Genomic DNA, 21,519 nt, shown 5'->3' with positions numbered 1-21,519 from the left:
TGGCTTCTAACCCATGATCTTCCTGCTTCCTCCATATCCTGGGTGTTGGGTTATCGGCATTCACCACAGCGCCTGGCTGCCTCTCAGCTCCTCTGACCCTCTCCTCTGCCCAGCAGTTTTCCACGGCTTCTTGTGGCACTGAGCTGAAGGGCCCACCTCTCCCTGGGTTACTGGGGCAGGAGTTAAGCTTTGTTAAAGCATTGCAAAGCACTGTTGGAGTGCTGTCGATGTTAACAATACGTTTTTATCATAAGCACTTCTTACAATAGTCATTTTTCTTTCAAATAAGCTAAGGTATTGAGAGCAGGGCCACTTGACTTCCTAAGGAACGGTTTTTAGGTTCTTCTGTGGTACCCTGGTTGCCTTGGCAGAAGGACCATCCACCCTACAGCCAGCAGCCCTCCTTTTATGCCAGCCCTGCTGCTTTGAATGCCCCAAAGACCACTTGAGAGGATAACAGAGCAACCACTGCTGCCAGCTGCTCAAACATAACCCCAACACTTCCCCAGACTGTTTCAGAAGCCTCTCACTCACCAGAGGGGGAGCGCTCCCCACCACCCCGTGACCACAAAAGGATTAGTAGCTGGTTCCTACAATCCTTCACTTGCATGAGCCGCTCCCAGGGATGCAAGTGCGGTTTTCATTTTGGAGGAAGCATCCTTTGGAGGATGGGGCGGACTCCCTTGCTGTCCCTTGTCCTATCTACATTAGCAGGCTGTTGCCACTCTGCTGGAAGGCACCATCCTGATGTGGTAACCTGAGGCTCCAGCCCGAGGAAGAACTTCTCTCAAGTGGTCTATTCTTACCTGTTTGATCTTTATCATTTCAGAGCAGGGTTAGCTGGTGACAGGAAGACAGAGTGAGGTGACAAGGGGGCTTGAGGAGGACAGCTGCATCTGTGGAGCTGGAGCACCGGTCACAGGAGAGACAGCAAAGGCTGCAAAGTGGTTGTGGGGCAGAGCTGGTGTGAGCCGTGGGGAGCTGAAGAGAAGCAGAGGAGGTCATTGGGAGAGTTCCTGAGAGCTACCAACGGGTCTCAGACACTGCAGGTCCTCAGCTGTAAAACAGTCTCAGCCAACAGCGCAGAATCCTGAACGACGCAGCAGCCATCACTGTAGGGCCGAGGGCCATGCCTGAGGCCTGTACCAGGGCAGAAGGTGCCACTGGCTTATTGTATCCACTGCTGCTGGAAGCTGGGGAAGATGGCGGCTGCCAAGAGCCAAAGCCACCAGACGGATCCCAGAGCAGTAAGCCTCTAGCCTGGGAATGTGGTGAGCGGTCAGTGCTGGCTTTGATGGAGGCAGCAGGCCCATAGCTGCCATCTGTGTAAAATCGGTTCTATTAAACGTGGGCATGGTAGGAACTGGCCACACAGGAGACAAGATGTCACCCCGTCCTTTGAAGACTACAATACCTCTGAGACCATAGAAGGTGACAATGGCATTAGTGACCTGGACTGAGGGTTGACATGATGGCTTGGCAGGGAAATATACGCCACTGTCTTGACAACTTGAATTCCACCCTTGGGATCAGCATGGTGGAAGGAAAGAACCCATGCTTGAAAGTTGCCCTTTGACCTCAGCAAGTGCACATTTACCCACACAGACGTCACCACATAAATAAATAAACACAAACATAAATTGAAAAATGACACAGGCAGAGTATCAGGATCCTCAGAGAATCGAGGAAGACATATGTGACCTCAGATGAACTCAAAGTATGAGGAAGAGTCAATGAACTTGATCAGCTTATCAATTAAATAATAAAACAAAGTTAAAAATTAAACGGTTGAGCCAATAAAATCCTCCAGCTGGTAAGATAAGGGCTAAAGGTTCTGAGTAATCATTTACTCCTAGGGGCTAGACAGCCTCAGAAAGCTGAGAAAGCGATAGTGACCGGAACCAGAACCACGCACTCCACCCTCCTCAGGTTCGCTCTCGACTTCTTGCTCTGGTTTTGCTGGTGTGGGAGCGGGTCCTTTCCTGTTGAGATTGTAGGTGGCGAGCAAGACTGTGTTTCTCTTGGGAGATGGTTCTGAAACGAGAGACAGGTGCTGCCTTTTCCTAAAACAAATGAGGTCCCTGGGAACGCTGGAAGAAGAGGGAAGCAGGGAGATAGAAGATGGGGGGTGGGGAGGAAAGTGGGGGACGGGGGGGAGGGGGAGAATACTGTCTGACGCACCTAGAAGTAGATGGTGATCGTAAGCTCGGGGTTTACGTTTCTAAGGGTTACTGATGCTAGAACGTTGAGCACAGCACGCATGCGTTTAACTTGCTTTTGTGAGATCCACCAATTTGAAGAATAGCATTAACCAACAGATGGGGGCAATCCAGGCTGGTATCTTCAAGAGGATTTTTAACCAACACAGAGGAAACACAGGGAATTTACATGGGGAAGTGGGGGGACAAAACAAACCCTCCCAAGGTTCGTGCAGTGGTGCAGAGTAAAGAGCCTGGGTGAGGAGACTTGGGAGCTGTGGAGAGAGCGATGCCATGTTTCTCACAAGGAGAAACCAGAGTGGAGAGCTGTTAACCTCACCAGGCGCTGCAAACGGGCACTTGGGAGGGGTGGGAAGCAGGTTAACACCAATGGCTCAGAAAGAAACCATCTTGGTAAGAAAACGTGTTACAGTCAGTGGACCCAGTTGCTTTCCTGGCTCTTTGTAATTTACCCGCCCTAAGAAGCAATAGATAAGACTGAGAAATTCCAAATTTATAGCTCTGCCCTAGCCTTCTGTCCCCAGAGACTGGGGCCTGCTTGGCCTTCTTCCTTTCTGTGTGCACTGGGGGGGGGGGGGGGGGAGGACCCTTGCTGTCTTTTGGGAAAATGGCACCCCACCCCCATCACTACACCTCCATGGGACATGACTGACTCTTACCTCAAGCCACCCACCTAGAGCCTCCAGTGGCGACTGCTCTGCCTCCTCAGCTCCACAGCCATCTCTTCAGCATGTCCCACTGGCTGGTTTCCAAACACAACCTGAATGTGGGGTTTTTCATGGAAGGCAGCTCAGCCCGCCCACCATCGACTCTGCACACAGGGTGGGAACAGCTGCCGCCCAGGTCTGCTGTGCCGTCTTCCTGCGTGCATCACACACGGCTAGAGTAATTCCCGTGCCTTGCCAGACCTGTGGGACCCTCCCTGCTGTGTCCCGTGCCTTGCCAGACCTGTGGGACCCTGCCTGCTGTGTCCCGTGCCTTGCCAGACCTGTGGGACCCTGCCTGCTGTGTCCTGTCCCTTGCCAGACCTGTGGGACCCTGCCTGCTGTGTCCTGTCCCTTGCCAGACCTGTGGGACCCTGCCTGCTGTGTCCTGTGCCTTGCCAGACCTGTGGGACCCTGCCTGCTGTGTCCCGTGCCTTGCCAGACCTGTGGGACCCTGCCTGCTGTGTCCCGTGCCTTGCCAGACCTGTGGGACCCTGCCTGCTGTGTCCCGTGCCTTGCCAGACCTGTGGGACCCTGCCTGCTGTGTCCCGTGCCTTGCCAGACCTGTGGGACCCTGCCTGCTGTGTCCCGTGCCTTGCCAGACCTGTGGGACCCTGCCTGCTGTGTCCCGTGCCTTGCCAGACCTGTGGGACCCTGCCTGCTGTGTCCCGTGCCTTGCCAGACCTGTGGGACCCTGCCTGCTGTGGCCCTGCCCGCTGCTTTCCTCTTAGCTCCCACCTTGAATCTCCTTTCTCACTCTGTGCCCGCTCCGTCAGACTGCCTTCTGCCTTCTGCCTTCAAAAGCAAGCCAAACCTCCTTTTTCCTTTTGCTGCCACACTCATGGGCAGCTGGACTTCCCTCTCGGCTCAGGGAGAGCCACTGGGTACCAGCAGACTAGGTGGTTAGACCAGGCAAAGCTGGTGCCCTACCTGGCAGTCTTAGCCCCTTAGTCGGTATCACCCCGACTCTCCCGTCCTTTCCAGCTAGGCCATTTTTGGTTTATTTTTTGTTTTTGTTTGTTTGTTTGTTTTCTGTCATATTGCACACCCTCTCATTCACCAGGGCACGTGTCCTGGGTGGTGTTCACGGTCCTGTCTCTCTGCCTCCATCAGCCTTGACCCACCCTCATCCTTCAACTGGCAAACTCCACTTATCTCACAAACTCCAGAAAGTCCATTTTCAGGCATCCATGCTGGTTAAGTAGACATAGAAAGCAGTTAGTGAGAGTCAAGACCTTCAGTCACGCTGGAGAAAGCCACGGAGGCAGAGCATTCCATTTGCTCCACGAATGTTTACTGAATCAATGACGGAGCCAGCGGTCAGTGAGCTCTGAGGCGTTACCTGGCGGGGAGGTCTGTAAAGAGGAAACTACTGCCCTGAATCCTGTCTGCCGTTCCGCCAGTGGTGGAAGCTTCTGTTCAACCAGGTCCCCCCAAGGTGTGAACAAGACTCCGCACCTCAGTTTAGTTTTTCCAGCAGAATTCCCAGGCTTGGCCCGTTTGATTCCACCATGCAGTGTTGGTTTGGGTTGAGTTGTTTATTTCTGAATTCTCATGCAGGCTGACAGGCTCACCCATCTAACCGCCAATGGTGGAAGCAGGGATCTTGTTTTTGATGGTTCACTTTTAGCTGTAGTAGTGACATGTGTGGACAGTAGGTAACATTTCCAAAGGCACTGAAATACAGGGTCACACCAAATCCTGCTCATGCTGCACATCTTCTTGAGTATGAACAGATTTCATGTTCCCTAGAAAGCAGGTAAAGAATGGCTTGGCCTCACCAGAGGCTTCGTCCACCCTTACTTTTCCTTTACCCAGGCTTGGCCTTTCGTCATCTGTGTTCAGCCTCAGGCAGTAAGAAGGCATTTTCAGACTCCTTATAATCCCAGTCCCATAGATAATAGGCCTAACAAAGCAGAGAGCACCAAGTTCCAAACTTTATCTGAAGTGAAACTTCCCAGTTCCAGGCTGGACCCTGGATGGAAGGGGCTGTTGGGATAGCCTCGTGCTTCCTTTCTTGGTCAGCCCCTCCCCTCTGCTCTCCTCCTAGCTGAAGCTTCTCATCCTTCCAGGGCTGGGCACAGAGGCTGCGAGGAGGCAGGCAGTGTCTTTCTGACTGCATCTTTAGGACACCTCCCTGGGGACTTCCATGGCCCGTCTCCTGTCAGGGGTCACTCGTGATTTTCGGCTCCTTTCCCAGCTGTTGAACCTCGTTTAGTCCACTTCTGCTGCGGTCACAGAACACCTTCTACGCAGTGCTCTTGGAAAGTGTTGTTGGGGGGTTTTAGCTCTTTTTGGGGGGCCTGCCACCCACCTCCCAAATAAATTACACACAGAGGCTTATACTTAATCATAGATGCCTAGCCTCAGCTTGGCTTAGTTTCTAGCCAGCTTCCCTTAACCTATCCCATCTACCTTTGGCTTCTGAGCTTTTCCCTTTCTATTCCTAAATACATTTCTTTGTTTCTTACTCTGTGGCTGGCTGTGTAGCTGGGTGGCTGGCCCCTGGAGTCCTCCTCCTTCTCTGGCTGCTAGATCTTAGAGCTCTCTTCCCAGTTTTCTTCTTCTGTAGATTCTCTCTGCCTGCCAGCCCCGCCTACCCTTTCTCCTGCCTTGTTATTGGCCGTTCACTTCTTTATTAGACCGTCAGGTGTTTTAGACAGACACAGTAACACACCCTCACAGAGTTAAACAAATGCAACATAAACACAAGTAACACACCTTAAAATAGTATTCTACTGCAGGAAAGACTTTAGAAAGTTGTGACTTTGACTTCTCTCCAGTCGTGCACATCTGGTTGAAATGGAATGTGTGGGTCTGTGTCCCAGTGTGTTCGCACCTGCTACCGTGAAGGCATCACAGGCTTTCGGTGTGGGGTGGGAGCTTTCTCCTCTACACAACACACACTCAGTTACAGCACATGCCCTCTGGATTCAAAGGCATCTGAACTCACCAGTTCCCTTCTCTCTGCCTTTCTGCCTCTGCCCCTCCTCCCACAAACTCTATTGGGCACATATGTAGCCCTATAAATGCCCCCTAGCAGGTAGCCCTATGAGTTGGCCCTGTCTCTCTTCCTCTCATAAAATCTGGATGGATAAGACATTCCTTTTGCTTGTCCATCTCAGCTGGCTTGTGCCTCTGCATTCAGTTCAGCAGCATCTTTCTTCTGAGACCTCTGAGGTGGTCTCTTCCAAGTTCAGGTAGGGGTCAGCATGTAGCATGTTCTTCTCATTATGTGTTCAGATGGGAGGCAAGAGTCCCATTACATACAGAGAGGCACACAGACACACGCACACACATATACACAAGAAGATGTCATCAGAATGAACAATTTCCACACCCTACAGGTTGTAATCAGAGTTTTGCTGTGGTGAATATTTGTTGTTGTTGCTTTAAATTTTATTCATTTATGTTTATGGCGCGCGCGCGCGCGCGTGTGTGTGTGTGTGTGTGTGTGTAACCTGTGTGCGGTGTGTGTGTGTGTGTGTGTGTGTGTGTGTGTGTGTGTGTAACCTGTGTGCGGTACCTAAGGAGGCTGGAAGAGGGCCTTGGTGGTCAGCTACCTGCTGGATTACCAGGTGGTTGTGAGCCTCCTTGACCTCAGGTCCTCTTCTGAGAGAGTGGCAAGGGCTTTTAACCATTGGGCTGTCACTCCAGACCCTTAAAAATTATTTTTAATCACACCAATATTTCACAAACATTGATTAGACTTCAGAGATGAAATGAAATTCCTGTGTGGCCATTTTTACCTGTCTTGCTCCCCTTACAGAGATGACAAGCCCCAGTAGATTAATGGATGTTCATTTTTCTTTCGTAACTTTTAGCTCACTTATGTGCACATAAAATATGTAAAGTGTATCCTCATGTGAGTTTGTCTTATTTAATTTTTAGTTTTCTACAACTTGCTTTTCACCTAACAACTTCATTTGTTTTCTCATTTTTTTAAATTAGTTCTTAGGGAATTTTGTGCAATGAGTGTTCAGCATATCCAGCCCTCCTCCAGCTCCTCTCGGATCCATTCCGCACCTCCCTACATCCCGTGTTGTTCCCTTTCCCTTCCCCAGCAGCAACCAATGGCCAGCAGCTTCTCAGCTGTTGTTAAGAAATGGCAGGCGAGAGGCCTTGGCAGGTTTGAGCTGAGGAGACACAGTTCTTTTGGGACAGCGGCCCAGCGGGGCACAGCGCGGTGGAAAGTTACTCACCCCACACAGGCATGGCATCCACGTGGGAAGTTTTATTAAAGGGGGAGAGGAGAGAGAATAGAGAGAAAGAGGGAGGGAGAGAGGGAAAGAGAAAGAAAGGAGAGAAAGGGAAGCAGAGGTGCACGCTGTCTTGTGAAGAAAGAGAGGGAGAGGGGAAGGAGAGGGAGGGTTTTTCTCTTAAAGGGGGCTTTACGTAATATGACGTAGGATGACGTCAGGGCGCTGGGCGGGTCCTAACAGCTATGGGTGGGACTTTGTGCACACTTCCCCTCTCCTTGGGGATTTAGTCCTGCAGAGCTTGCACAGGTCCTGGGCATGTTGTCATGTGAGTTCATATGTGCCACTTCTGCTGTGTCTGGAAAGCATCGCATTTTCTTCTTGTTGTCCTCTACTCCTCTGGCTCTTAAAATCTTTCTACGTCCTTTTCTGCAATAATCCCTGAGTCTTGCGGGGGGTGGGAGGGTGGGGGCATGATTTTATGTGTGTGTGTATATATGTGTGTGTGTGTGTGTGTGTGTGTGTGTGCCATTCAGGGCTGAACATTCTGCAGTCTCTTATTTCCCACACCTTGACCAACTGTACACCTCTGTCTTGCTGCAAACAGAGGCTTCTTTGATTAGGGCTATAAGATGTATTAATTTATTGGTATATTAAACCTTTACGAGTTGGTTTAATAATATACCCATTCAACAGAATAATAGTAGCCTGGCATGTGACCTGTCCACAAGTTCTTCTTGGCTGGTTAATGGTTCCGGCATGAATGTCTCCTTGTGGAGAGGGCCTTAAACACCAGCAGGAAGTGGTTGGCTGTAGCCATGATGTCTGTTCCCCTGTTGTTCTAATGGGCATGTGTGGTGACTTGAACAAGAAGACCCCATCGTCTCAGGCCGTTGGCTTCTCGATCCCCCAGTTGGTGGCACTGTTGGGGAGTGTGGCTTGGTTATGCAATCCTAACAGAGGACAATGAGGGAGTGAAAAACTGACAGACACACATACGGAAAAGCTAGGGTCAGGTAGGGTGTGTGCACACTGGTGGAGCTGCACCTGCTTCTCCTGCAACCCAGAACCTTAGTGTGTTTATTATGTACAGCTCAGGGAGAAGTTAGCTGGTCTTGGTGGGAGGTCTCTGTAGGAGAGCCGTCTGCGGCTGTAAGCACCCAGGAGGAGGAAGCTGCAGCTGCTAGTTTTTGCATGCACTCATCAATCGTCTATAAACACTGGTACTTGGACTAGAAGAAGGAGGCTTGGTCAATTTCAAGCCTCACCCACACGGAGAAAGGCTTTGCCATCTCCCACGGCTCTGAGCCCTTGGTTCTTGTATGGCTATACCCATATCAATAATACATATTCATTCAGGACTTCATTCATTCGGGGCTTCCTCTGCTCCCTACAGGGTAGGTTCAGAATGTGTAACCTTGCTAGAGGAAGTATGTTACTGGGGGCAAAACCATGTTCCATTCCCAGTGTGTACTCTCTGCCTGGTGCTTGCAGTTCAAGACCTGAGCCCTCAGCTTCCTGCCCCTGCGGTCATGCCTTCAGTCCACTATTGTGGATTCTAAACCTCTGGAATTGTACGCTCAGATAAACACTTTTCACTATAAGTTGCTGTGGTCATGGTGCTTGATTAATTAAGGCAGCATGTCTTGCCTGGTCAGTAGTGATTGCAGCTTGAAGAGTTTGCAGCTGGGTAAGGCGGATGATCATTTTTCTCCTCTGGTAGTGTGCACAGCACCTTCCAGCACTCCAAAATCAAAACCAGGCCCTTTGCAAGAGCTGAACTGCTAACCATTCTCTCTGGCCCCTCCTTAATCACTTTAAGCATGCTTACATAATGTGGTTATAAGGCTAGTATATTTGAGGTACTTTCTATCTACCTTCTGTGTGTTAAGTCTGAGGACTTGGCTTAGAAAGGCTTCTTCTCCGGATGTTTATCATTTTGAACCTCAAGCTCATATTAAGTGGAACTTTACCTGTGGTAATTTGTTGTGATCTGTGTATACCAAAAGAACCTAGCTACAATCCTTGATTTTTGCATTAGGGGCTTAGTTCTCAGACAATATAGTGTGAATTCAAAACCCCAGTGTAGCTAGAGTTTTCCTGCCTTGCCCACAGTCAGGACAAATCCCTGTCACCCCCCAGTCCTACAGCCACTCAGACCCAACCAAGTAAACACAGAGACTTATTTTGCCTACAAACTGTATGGCCATGGCAGGCTTCTTACTAACTGTTCTTATATCTTAAATTAACCCATTTCTATAAATCTACACCTTGCCACGTGGCTCGTGGCTTACCAGTGTCTTCACATGCTGCTTGTCCTGGTGGCGGCTGGCAGTGACTCCTTCTGCCTTCCTGTTCTTTCTTTTCTCCTCTCTGTTTGTCCCGCATATACTTCCTGCCTGGCCACTTGCCAATCAGTATTTTATTTATTGACCAATCAGAGCAACACATTTGCCATGCAGAACATCCCACAGCAACCCAGTTCTCCAGGAAATTTCAGAGTCCCCGTTTTAAACTAGAGGCTGGGGAAAGTGCAGAGATTCCTTAAGTTTGGGGCCTCTGGGGCTTCTGGCTGTGTGTTAGGATCTTCCTCACTTCCTCATCATCTCCTTCCTGCCATGGGCCTGGCTTCATCCTTCAGAGTCACTGGGCCGCACTCCTGCACCACCAATGGACCCTGCCTCTGCACCCCACCCCTACATCACCATGGTACATAACCCTTAAGTTTTCACTGAATCCATGGAGGCAGCTCTTTCTAGCTTTGGCACAATGTGCCTCAAAGGACAACTGTTTGCCATATTTTACAAGTCTAAGTGTTTTTAAGGGACAGTTTCCACCACCCCAGAAAATTTAATCTGTTGGAATCTTCCAGATAAGATTTTAAATAAATGGTTAAATTTTCATGTCCAGGTGTTACAAATACTGGTTTAAGAACAGGGAATACACAGACGTAGAAACAGTCTTATGGTTGATCTAAACAATCCAGGCTAGATTCTTCCATTTCAAAGATATAGCTAGTAAGACTTGGGGGAACTATATCTTTTCCAAGGCCTCACATTTGGTTACTAACAGAGCTAAGGATGGGGACCACACTATGTAAGATACAGGATGCTTTCCTGTCTGTGTTTGCTCTTACATGCTCTTATTTCAGTAAGTAGATGCTGGACCTTAGGAGAAGAGAGACAAAATGTCTACTGGAGCAGACACCAAGGCGAGAGTGGGAGCCATTCCCAATGACAGCAATTTAAACATGGCCCAAGAGCAATCCTTCAAGAAAGGTAAAATCACACACAGACCTCTGGTTATGTGAAAGATAGGACCGATGTCACCCCAACTTCCTTTTTCTTGATAGCTAGCATTTTTTTCATTACTGCCAATGGTCAACAGAGCTAGATAGTGATAAGGCACTTTTACTCCTAATTATTTCATTTCGCATAGGTAATCTTGAAGGCATACACAGCAGATAAGAATCATGTGGCATTATCTGGAAGTGAAAACACAAACTCAAAATAACAACAACAACAAAAAGAAAACCCCACCAAAAACCAAAAAAACAAGAAAACAAAACAAAACACCCATAAAAACCAACAGACTAACAAACTCCAATCACCTCAGAGCAGATTTGAAATAGGAAACTGAGTTTGGTCTTTGGCTAAGGGCTGGGGTCTATTTAAATCATTTCAGATCACTGTCAAGTTGGAAAACTTACACCTTTCCCCCCACAAAGCTAACAAGGACAGAATGATAGACATGTACATGGACAGCAAATTCAACTCAATTACATACGCTAAATAAAATCCTAGTTAAAGTAACAAAACAAGCTGTTCTGTTATTAGAAACAGCCTGTGAATAAGAAGAGAGTATTTCAGGAATGCAAGGAGATTCAGATGTTAGCGACCACCATCATAGTGCATTGTGTGAATGCTTCAGTTCTCCTCATGACACCTACAGATTCTTTTACAACCCTGGCGAAGCACAGGAGCCACAGAGACTTTCAAAAGTTGCTACTAGTAGAGCAACTTGAATGGAGATCCAAGTGACTGATTCCAAAATTAAAAGATATTTGATAAAACCCAAGAATATTAAAATGGGAGTGGGATATTTAGTGTGGTTGAAGTGCATGTCACACTCACTCACAAGCAACAACATAAAGGAGTATTTCCAATAAATTCTGATCTAGCAGGAGTGCTCCCCGCACCATGCTGATGGACAAAATAAAAAGATGATATCAATGCCGCAAACAGTAAAGAGAATTGTTTTCCCCCATGATGTGTCATGTATATGTATTATCTGTCTGTCTGTCTGTCTGTCATCTATCCAATCAAAGCCCAAGGAGCAAAAGAAACATGAAAATGACATGCACTCGGTGTGGTCACACCTGTAATCCCAGCACTGGGGGGGGGGGGGGGGGTAAAAGAGTAGGATCTTGAGTTCGAGGCCAGCCTGGTATGTATAATGAAACCCTGTCTCAACAAACAGATAATAAAGACCATGATAGTAAAATTAATTCAGTTATAGAAGCAACACAAAGTACTTCATAAAACCTACAAGGGCTTAACTGATGATTACAGTTTCTTCTTGGGGCGGAGAAAAACTTGACTACATGGGTGAAGCGTGGAGAAGACAACCTGGCCACCCTTCTTATTGGAATATGACATGTCAAAACAATGACCCAAATTCCACTGTAACTTCCAGAGAGAGGCTTTTCAGAGTTAAATGGTCCTAGACTTAGGGCAAGGTGATTTTAATTTATATTTCATCAATCCTGTCAATCCTGAACTTAGCAAGTGAGTCTCCACATGCCAGGATGTAGGGCCGGCTACCTCAGCTTCGTCCGCTGCCTGGCTGAAGTGTGGAAATTGTAAACTCAGCCTGACCACAGTGACCACATGTTACCTTTGCCTCCCAGTTGTGGTCAAATTAACGTGTTTGGAACAGAGGCAAGCTTTTTGCAAGCCTAGCTTATAGTATGAAGATGAAGATGACATCTTCAACCTAGTACCAGCCTGCCACTCACACTTCTCCTTCAAAGCCCTGAACAAGTGAAAGAGCCTACCGCTAGTTACAGGTGACACTGATCTCCACAACTTAAGCAGGGAACCGGGAGTCATTTTCAAACCCCCTGTACGCACGCACACACACACACACACACACCAGACGCTACACAAAGCAATTTCAACTTCCTGGCAGTTCTTGCTCTAAACCTGTTCCTGCCCTTGATGGCTCATCCCAGAGCCCTTAAAAGCCCATCTCTTAGGCTGGCTCCCCAAACGTTCTTCAAGGCTCTGCTTCCAAGGGAACTAGCTCTCCATCTCAGGAGAACGGAGCCTCTCACAGAACAGTGTCTGGACTCCCCCCCCCCCCCCCCCCCGTACTTCCGAGAAACAGCAGACACCAGTCTTCTACCTCCTCCAGACCTAGAAAGTGTAGGAACAAAGCAGGCTGACTGGATGACCTTTGTCTCTTTTTCCTCTAGGCTTCTGCTCACTGAGGCATGGTCTAGCCTTCATCTTGCATCTCTGTAATTTTTCAATTTATACCCAACAAATGAACTTGAGCATTGCCATAACAGCTATGGTGAACACCACAGTAGCATCCAGCCCACTCAATGCTTCCACCGAAAGGCCCCCTACTGACTCCCAAGACTTCGGGAATGAAACACTACAGGCATCTAAGGTAGCGATGTGTTTTGTGAAAATCTGAACTGTTTCTTTCAGGGCTACCTTATGAGCAAATGAGATTCCCCTGGCACGAGAACATAATGATTATCTGAGGAGATTTTCATCCCTCTCTATTTAGTATCTGTAAATAAAAGCATGGCTAAGTCAGAATAAAACATGGTTAATCATCCAGTAAAAGTAAATTCTTCTTCTGTAAGGATGAAACCAGGTTCATAGATTATGTCTACTTTCTCTTCTACATAATACTCAGTAACTCAGCTATGATGTTTCATTCTTTATGAGCTTTCCCTTCTGTCCGAATCTATTAAATATATAGTATATATGTATCTATCTATAATATATGAAATATAGTATGAATATTATATGTACTTGCCTTTCTGAGACAGGGACTTTCTATGTCTGTCTTCAAACTCATTATCCTCCTGCTTCAGCCTCCTAAGTTGTTGGATTCCAGGCATGTACCAGCATGAACTCCCTTATTTTAATTGGTCAGTTAATCATGTCAGGGTGATAGGAAAGAGTATGATGTGTATATACTTAGGTTTTTGTTTTTTTTCTTTATAAAACTGGTGAATTGGAAGAATTGAAGAGAGGTTAAAATGAACTGCAAAGTGCTTCTTGTGTCTCAAGTCTTACAGTGAGCAGTCAACAGCTGAGCCAGGTGTGAGGTACAGCTGTAATCGCAGGATTTTGGAGGTGGGAATGAAGGACTAAGAGATCAAGGTCAGCCTGGGCTGGCGAGAACCTGTCTGTCTCAAGTACAAAATGAAAGGAAAGGAAACATGCCACCTGTGTAGCCAACAATGAGGCCCTCCTTGTCGCCTAGGCCCCTGTGTATGACTGGACTCCTGAGATCCAGGGAATCCTCCTCAGCTCCCTGAGCTATGGATCATTCTTAGCTCCGATCCCCACTGGCTATGTGGCTGGAGTGTTTGGAGCCAAGTATGTGGTTGGAGCAGGCTTGCTAATTTCTTCCGTCCTGACCCTCTTCACTCCCCTGGCGGCTGATGCTGGAGTAGCCTTGCTCATTGTCCTTCGGGTCATCCAAGGCATGGCTCAGGTATCGAGATCTTTACCGAGTATAACTGGCATGTATCTATGTTCTCAAATGATCTCCTATCTCTAAGAATGGAAAATTTCCCCCAGGTTATGGTGTTGACAGGTCAGTACTCAATGTGGGTCAAATGGGCTCCCCCATTGGAAAGGAGTCAACTCACCACCATTGCTGGATCAGGTAACTGGTATCTTAATCTCATTTTATGTGCACTGTCTAAAAGTACTCAGCAATGGACTAAGAGAATGACAGCCTGGTATCCTGGCTACTCTGTCTTCACAATCCTTGCTTTTAAGAACTAGACCATCTTTTTTGATCAGGTGTGTTAACAATGCACCAAACATTTTTGGATTTTGTATACATTCATTTCTTTTACCCTGATAGGAACCTTATAAATCAGCTAAAAGTAAGTACACAGTGTAGAGAATCCAAGACACAAATAGACTGTCTGAGATCATACAGTCCATGAGTGAAGGAGCAGGGTTTGTACTTGGTAGTCTGGATTGAAGTCCATACCCTCAGTCACTATCCCTCAACTCTGTGGGAAGCATACTGATTCCCAAGGCCAGCTCTCATCCTCATAATGTCCTCGTATCTTTTGCTCAGGGTCAATGCTTGGGACCTTCCTTGTCCTCATTGCTGGTGGGCTTCTTTGCCAGAACCTTGGATGGCCTTATATCTTCTACATCTTCGGTGAGTTTGTTCTTTTTTAAAATCTCAAAATGTTTCTCTATAACACAGAATGCTGGGCATCTGCAATGAAAGTATCTCTGGTTATCCAAATTCTAACACATAGCATTTATATAAAGTTGGCAATGTTCAAATTTAGTCATGGTGTAAATCTTGCTAATTTACAAAAGAGCATCTAAATTGTAGTATTCTGGGGGCCAGAGAGATGGCTTAGCAGTTGGGAGTATTTGCTGCTCTTGCAGAGGACCCAGGTTCAGTTCAATGCACCCACAAGATAGCCCATACGCATCTGTAACTCCACTTCCAGGGGATCCCATGCCCTCTTCTGACCTCCACAGGTGCACATACGCATATGCAGACAAAACACTCGTATATATTAGATAAATTTTCTTTGATGATGGTTAATTTCATTCTTCATGTAGAAGTGATCTAGGTAATCAATTGCACATACAACAAGAAAGATAAAAGAAAGGCAGGAAAAGGTTCAGTGAAGAAGAGAACTTTGCGGTACAACCTACAGAAGTGCTGACTGGTGCTCAGTTGTGAGGGAGAAGCGCACCAGGAGCTTGTGTGTATCTTTAGTGAAACAGTGTGTGTGTGGAGGGGGTGTTTCAAAGCCTCTGTGAACTCAGTGGTTTGCAGCAGCTGCCATTCTTCCTGAAGTCCCATGGAACAGCTGGTGACCTCTATTCCCTGTTTCTCTCGCCTGCCTCGGATCATGGAGTCACGGGAGCTCATTCCTCCATAGAGGACAAAGAAGAAAGGCAGTGTCTCTTACTGCCTCAGCTGGCAGCTGCCGAAGGGCATGGGCGAAAGCAAGTTGCATGAACAAGACCAAAACCAAATGGTGGGGAAGAACCCTCCTTGATCTCGCCATTCAAGGGTGCAATGTCAGGGGTGGGGTGAGGCGTGGGCACTAGTTATTCTGTCAGCCTTAGGAGTCATCAAACTGAAAGAAAATGCCAATGCAGTGCTGACTGCGCCTTCTACCGTAGGTGGAATTGGCTGTGCCTGTTGCCTGATCTGGTTTCCTCTCGTATATGATGACCCACAGAATCACCCCTTTATCAGCACCGGTGAGAAGAGATACATTGTGTGTTCCCTGGCTGAGGAGGTACACTGAGGCATTTCCCTGTCATTTTCCCTATCCCTGGACGTCTCAGAGCCCCTATCTTGCCATGGAGGGGATAATCACATGTGTTTTCTTTTAGGATTGCTCACCAGGATGGTCTCTTCCTATTAAAGCTATGGTCAAATCTCTCCCACTTTGGGCCATTGTGGTATCTTATTTCTGTGAATATTGGCTGCTATCCACAGTAATGGCATACACACCCACATATATCAGCTCTGTACTTCAAGCAAACCTCAGAGATGTGAGTACAAAGAAAGTGTACCCAGGCACTGTCACTGTGTTTCTCTGTATGACCTCACTCATGGCCACAGGATGAGGGATTAGATCAGGAACCCCCACAGGAAATGCAATTTGGATTCACATTGACCTCAGTGTGGCCCACTGCTTATCTGAGCAGAGATATGGTTCCAAATCAGGTCATGGTGTCATACTTTTAAAAGTGTTTCGCAAAAATTTTATACTTAATGAAGTCAGCATTTATAAACAAGATGCTTTATTGGCAGCATAAAATTTTGTAAAAGATTAATAAATTCTATTGCAAATAAGATGTTGTTAGACTTTTTTCCCTTCTTCCCTTCCTCCCTCCTTCCCTCCCTCCCTCCCTCCGTCCCTCCCTCCTTCTTTCTCCTTCCTTCCTTCCTTCCTTCCTTCCTTCCTTCCTTCCTTCCTTCCTTCCTTCCTTCCTTCCCTCCCTCCCTCCCTCCCTCCCTCCCTTCCTCTGTCCCTCCCTCCTTCTTTCTCTCTCCTTCCTTCCTTCCTTCCTTCCTCCCTCCCTCCCTCCCTCCCTCCCTCCCTCCCTGTCTTTCTTTCTTTCTTTCTTTCTTTCTTTCTTTCTTTCTTTCTTTCTTTCTTTCTTTCTTTCTTTCTTTCTTTCTTTCTTTCTTTCTTTCTTTCTCTCTCTCTCTCTCTCTCTCTCTCTCTCTCTCTCTCTTTCTTTCTTTCTTTCTTTCTTTCTTTCTCTCCTCTGAGATAGGGTTTTACTAAGTAGACTAGGCTGATCTGCAATTTGCTATGTAGCCAAGGCTGGCCTCAAAATCCAGGTCTTCTGACCTCTCTCTCCCCACTGTGGGATTACAGGTATGTGTCACCAAACCCAGCTCAAAATCTTTAAAATAGCTATTTATACATGATATGTATATATGAAGAAAGCCTTTGTCCTTTGCTTTTATTGAAAAATGATTGAAGTCAAGTATGGTGGTGCATGCCTTTAATCCCAGCACTTGTGAGGCAGAGGCTGTAAGATATGTGTGAGTTTGAGCCAGCCTGCTCTACATAGTGAATCCTGAGTCAACTAGGACTACACAGTGAGAATTTCTGTCAAAAAAGAAATTAAGAAGATTGAGTTATGTGCATATTTCCCCTCCAGAATTAAAGTTAAATTGAAATTCTAGTGGCAAAGAAGGTGATTGATACAGAAAGTGATGTATGTATAATGCAAAGCCACAGACATGGACCATCCATCAGGATCAGTCAGGGCCATGACAAGGATGCTGAGGATGCTCATACTTACCCATCTCCAATCTCCAGAGTGGAATCCTGTCGGCCCTGCCATTCATGGCTGGCTGTGTCTGCATCATCCTTGGGGGGCTGTTGGCAGATTTTCTCCTCTCCAGGAAAGTCCTCCGACTGGTAACCATCCGGAAGCTTTTCACTGCTATAGGTAAGGGCCAAGCTGACTGCTAGGTGGTTGTGGGAGCTTGGGAGCCTCTTTCTTATGTCTTCTGTTCTGCTGCAGGGGTCCTTGTCTCATCCGGGATCCTCGTGCCCCTGCCTTGGGTCAGATCCAGCCGCAGCACCACAATGGCCTTCTTGGTTATATCTTCTGTCTTCTGCAGCCTCTGTGATTCAGGGGCCCTCATTAACTTCTTAGATATTGCTCCACGGTAGGGACCCCTCTGCCTCATCCTCACAGAAGCTCAGTTCAGGTCCAGGAACCTACCTACCCTTGCTCTGATGCAAAGGTAAAAGAGAGTGTGCACATCAGGTCACAGAGGATAGTAACATCAATGCTACATCTCTGCAATTTCTGGAAGGGACCCTGGGCTAGTTGGCCATTGTGAATGCAGCCTTTCCTAGATGAAACAAGAGCAGTCTGTGGCCGTGCAGACACCTGACCTGTCAGTCTCTGCTGAAGAATGCAGCAAGTCCGTTGGGTTGGTTACTGAATGGTCTCAAGAGATCCCATGATGGAGGCCTAAGTGAGGCTTAAATAAGGAGAAAGAGGGTTGGGAGGAATGGTTCAGCTGGTAAATGCTTGCCAGGCAAACATGTGGACTTGAGTTTTATCCCCAGAACCCACATTGTAAAAAAAAAAAAAAAAAAAAAAAAAAAAAAAAAAAAAAAAAAACACACACACACACACACACACACAACAAAATCAAATAAGGTAAGTACAGTGGTGTGTACTTGCAATCCCAGTGGTGTGTACTTGCAATCCCAGTGCCGGGAAGCTGGCGAAAGGCGGAGAGCCCTGTGGCTTCTTGCAGTGGGCCAAGCCGAATGAGCAATTCCCAAGCTAGTAAGAGACACTAATTCCAAAAGAAACATGTTCAACACCTCAAGGATGTACCCAAGATTGTCATCTGGCCTCCACATGCAGTGCACATACATGCATGCATACTGTCACACATGTAAACACATATACATCCAGAAAAACAAAGGGAAAAGACATAGAACCCAAGGAAAAATCCTTTTCTTTGGTGCCAGTCATGCCTGAGAGAACTGAGACCAGACATAAAACTTCCAGGGTTTAACTCAAGCAACAGGATATGCTTCACCTTTACGCAATGGGCCACTGAGACATGTGGGAGATAGGCTGGTCTCAGAGAGTAACCCTCTCATCACATGAAGGTTTTTGATGCATAAGGAGGAGACTTTTGTATCCCTAAATAGGGCTGCAAGATTGGGCTCAATAGTAAGAACCAAGAAGTTGACATGTTAGTGTAGACTATTCCTGAAAGGGTGAGCCTGTAGCCTAGGAGTATAAGGATCATTAGTTAGTGTATTTTGTCCAGGTTTAGTATCCACCACCCTAAGCACCCCCAGATATATGCATAGTGATATAGCAGCGCAATGCAACCAGGATGAGCGCTTTGCTTACATGTGACTGCCCCCTCCCCAGGTACGCTGGCTTTCTCAAAGGGCTGCTGCAGGTCTTCTCTCATATAGCAGGAGGCATAGCTCCTACTGTGGCTGGATTTTTCCTCAGTCAGGTAAGGTTAAACATCATAAGGAATAGTAATAAGAGAAGCTGAATGGCGGTAGCTAGCAGAAGTCAGTCTAAGATACTGTTAATTCCTCAGTGAGGAAGAACTCAGAACTCTTGAGTCTGGAGCCCCTAACATACCTTCATTTTCAGCTCAACTTACGTAGGGAAATTCCATATTCTGTGGCTGTGGTATATGTGAGAATGCTCAGTGCAGTGGGTTATGGTTTGTGAATTCTTACCAGATGAGCTTCTCGTGTTAAAATCCCACATTTCTAGTAATATTCATGGCATTTCCCCTACAGTCCAGTATGATCATCCATCGTGCTTTATCTTAAATTGAGCACTCTCAGAATTTCTGAGAGGTTTTCAGTGTTAACATCTTGAATGCTCTGGGCAAACCAGGATGAGGTCGCTTTCTGTCTAGGAAGCTAAAAAGTCTTTGGAAATTGGTGAGCAAGATGTTTAATGAATGGCAGAGTGGGAAACTCCCTGTACCTCACATCTATGCTCCTGAGTTCTCTCTGCCATTCATTCATCTTGCTCATTACTCAGACCAGAAGCACCCGGGACCACCAGTGCTGCTGGGATGCTGGATTTTCACTCTGAAGCCTTCCTGTAGAGGCACTATGATGTCATTAAAATAAGCAAGACAGTGCAGTGCATGCTGGTAATCCCAGCATGTGGGAGGCCAGCTTGGTCTACACTGTCAGACCCCGTCTCACAAACAAATCCCTAAAAGAAGAAAAAAGTAAGAATAAGCAAATGATTAAACCTGATGACTTGAACATTGCCTAAGAATTATATAGATATAAATTTCACATGGAAAAGGATGTCTGGGAGATTTATGAAAATCTCATTTCTAACTTTCCCATGACCTTGTATCAGTAACTCAGAAAAAGACAGGAGATTCACAAAGAAAGGATTTTTGTTTTAATAAAATCAAGTCCTCTCTTGCCTTCAAAGCTTCTATCCCTTTCTAGTCTCTGAAAACATTGTTAGGGATTGGTTAAAAGAAAAATCCTCGCATAAACCTTGTTCCTCTTGCCAGTTGATTGATTAATTCATTAATTCATTAAAAACTATTAAATATTAGTGTGTACTATGCCAATTGTTTTAGCAAACAAACCCACAAAAGCCCCCCCCAACCCTGCCTCATGAAATGAATATTGAAAAAAAACTGACAGAAAACTGTAGACATATTGGTGGTAAGTGCAGAGAGAAGAGAATGGGAAACATGACCAATTTATTAGTGTGGTCAAAGAAGCAATCTTTGAAAAGGTGACATTGAGCAAGTCAGGAAAGAGTGCCTGATGGGACATGCTTTCCAGCAGAGGGAACAGGGGGTGTGATGGTCCAATGTCAGACATGCTGCAGTATATTCCAGAAGCAAGATGGGAGTCTTAGAGACGGGGGTGAGTTAGGAGAAGGAGCATCAAGGCGTAGAACCTTGTACAAGAAGTAAGCCACTGTTACTAACAAGGAGTTTCCTGCCTCCAGGATCCAGAGTTTGGCTGGAGAAATGTCTTCTTGCTTGCAGCTGCTATTGATGTAGTAGGCCTGCTCTTCTACCTCATCTTTGGCCGAGCAGAGGTACAGGACTGGGCTAAGGAACAGACATTCACCCATTTCTGAGAAAAGGGAATGATGTGTGAGATCATGACACTTCCCTTCAAAGATCTGCTTTTGTGCCTGCTTGACCACTAAAGCCATCCAACTGGAAGGGGCTTCGTTTCCAGGATCATCTCAGAGATCCTGGCTATGTAACACTAAAGGTATTTTTTCCACACAACTGGAGGTTTCACAAGGAAAGGAAAGGATTGGTTGTTTATAACTGTATGCTCCTGGAAGCACAGGTGTGTCCAACTGTCTATGAATCCTCTATACTTTCCCCTGTTGCCATGGTAAAAGCATCAGGGGCTGGAGGACAATTTGCCATCAAAGCTAAAGAGGAAGCCAGAAGTACAGGAGTGATGAATTGGAACCATAGGAGTGTGGTACCATGAACTCTTTAAGCTGTCAGCAAAAGAGACCTGACAACCCAGAAAAGAGGATGTCTACAGGCTGAAGTCCTGGGGCAGGAGGCCAAAGTGGACAGTTGCTCTTATGTTAAGTGAGGGGGTTAAGGAGCCATTGTGAGCCTTGGTGTGTGTAGGGTGTCTAACTGAAACCAGTCAGGATAAAGAACAACGGAGAGTGAGTCTGTCATGCAAAAAGGAATGAACTTTCTTCACCTAATACAAGAGGGGTAATGGAATTCAACCATTCTGGACAACTTTATGTCTGTGGATCTTGGCTTTGGATCAAAACCACTTTTGCAATATAAACCCCACCCAGGCGCTCTCTGGAGTCAACTCTTCCACAGCTACCTTCTTTCTAACCCCTCTGACCTGGGCCCCTCATCTGGATGTGGATCTGTGCACATCCCTTCTGTCTTAGTCTTAGTAAGTAGACCTTGTCTCGTGTGTCTCTAGTCTCCTCATGTATTGCTTTGCGGCATCTGTCTCATCATGACTGCCCTGTGCCTGCTTCTCTGACTCTTGTGGTTTCAGCCACTGTTCAATGGGTCTCATTCAATGTAAAATGGCTTCTAAAATGTTGGTAAGACCCATGCTTGCTTCAGCTCATTTCAAAT

At 46.7% G+C, this 21,519-nt stretch overlaps 2 protein-coding genes across 4 annotated transcripts in view; one reads left to right on the top strand and one right to left on the bottom strand.

Annotated features, from left to right (window-relative positions):
• Positions 1-1,801: 1,801 nt before the first annotated feature.
• Slc17a4 (solute carrier family 17 member 4) lies at positions 1,802-21,351 on the top strand. Of its 2 annotated transcripts, none has more exons than XM_015986665.3 (12): positions 1,802-1,929; positions 10,274-10,400; positions 12,599-12,798; positions 13,630-13,863; positions 13,950-14,037; positions 14,464-14,550; positions 15,543-15,661; positions 15,759-15,920; positions 17,207-17,339; positions 17,415-17,562; positions 18,801-18,891; positions 20,385-21,351. In XM_015986665.3, the coding sequence occupies exons 2-12, from the start codon at positions 10,310-10,312 to the stop codon at positions 20,517-20,519; spliced, it is 1,488 nt and encodes a 495-aa protein (XP_015842151.3). In that variant the 5' UTR covers positions 1,802-1,929; positions 10,274-10,309; the 3' UTR covers positions 20,520-21,351. The 2 variants fall into 2 exon arrangements, with proteins under 2 accessions (XP_015842151.3, XP_042134203.2); XM_042278269.2 differs by lacking the exon at positions 1,802-1,929 and adding an exon at positions 2,806-3,041.
• Slc17a1 (solute carrier family 17 member 1) overlaps positions 14,328-21,519 on the bottom strand; it is a 42,697-nt gene continuing 35,505 nt past the window's right edge. The window contains exons 12-13 of one of the 2 annotated variants that reach the window (XR_013051526.1): positions 17,190-17,629; positions 14,328-14,610 (exon numbers count right to left, since the gene is read on the bottom strand). The gene's annotated coding sequence lies outside the window, so the exon portion shown is untranslated. Of the gene's footprint in view, positions 14,611-17,189; positions 17,884-21,519 lie in introns of those variants that run through there. The other variant, XM_076573039.1, reaches the window with a different exon arrangement.

This window comes from Peromyscus maniculatus, chromosome 5 (assembly GCF_049852395.1).
Source record: "Peromyscus maniculatus bairdii isolate BWxNUB_F1_BW_parent chromosome 5, HU_Pman_BW_mat_3.1, whole genome shotgun sequence".
Classification (NCBI taxonomy): domain Eukaryota; kingdom Metazoa; phylum Chordata; class Mammalia; order Rodentia; family Cricetidae; genus Peromyscus; species Peromyscus maniculatus.
This window is presented reverse-complemented; position numbering and strand designations above follow the sequence as displayed.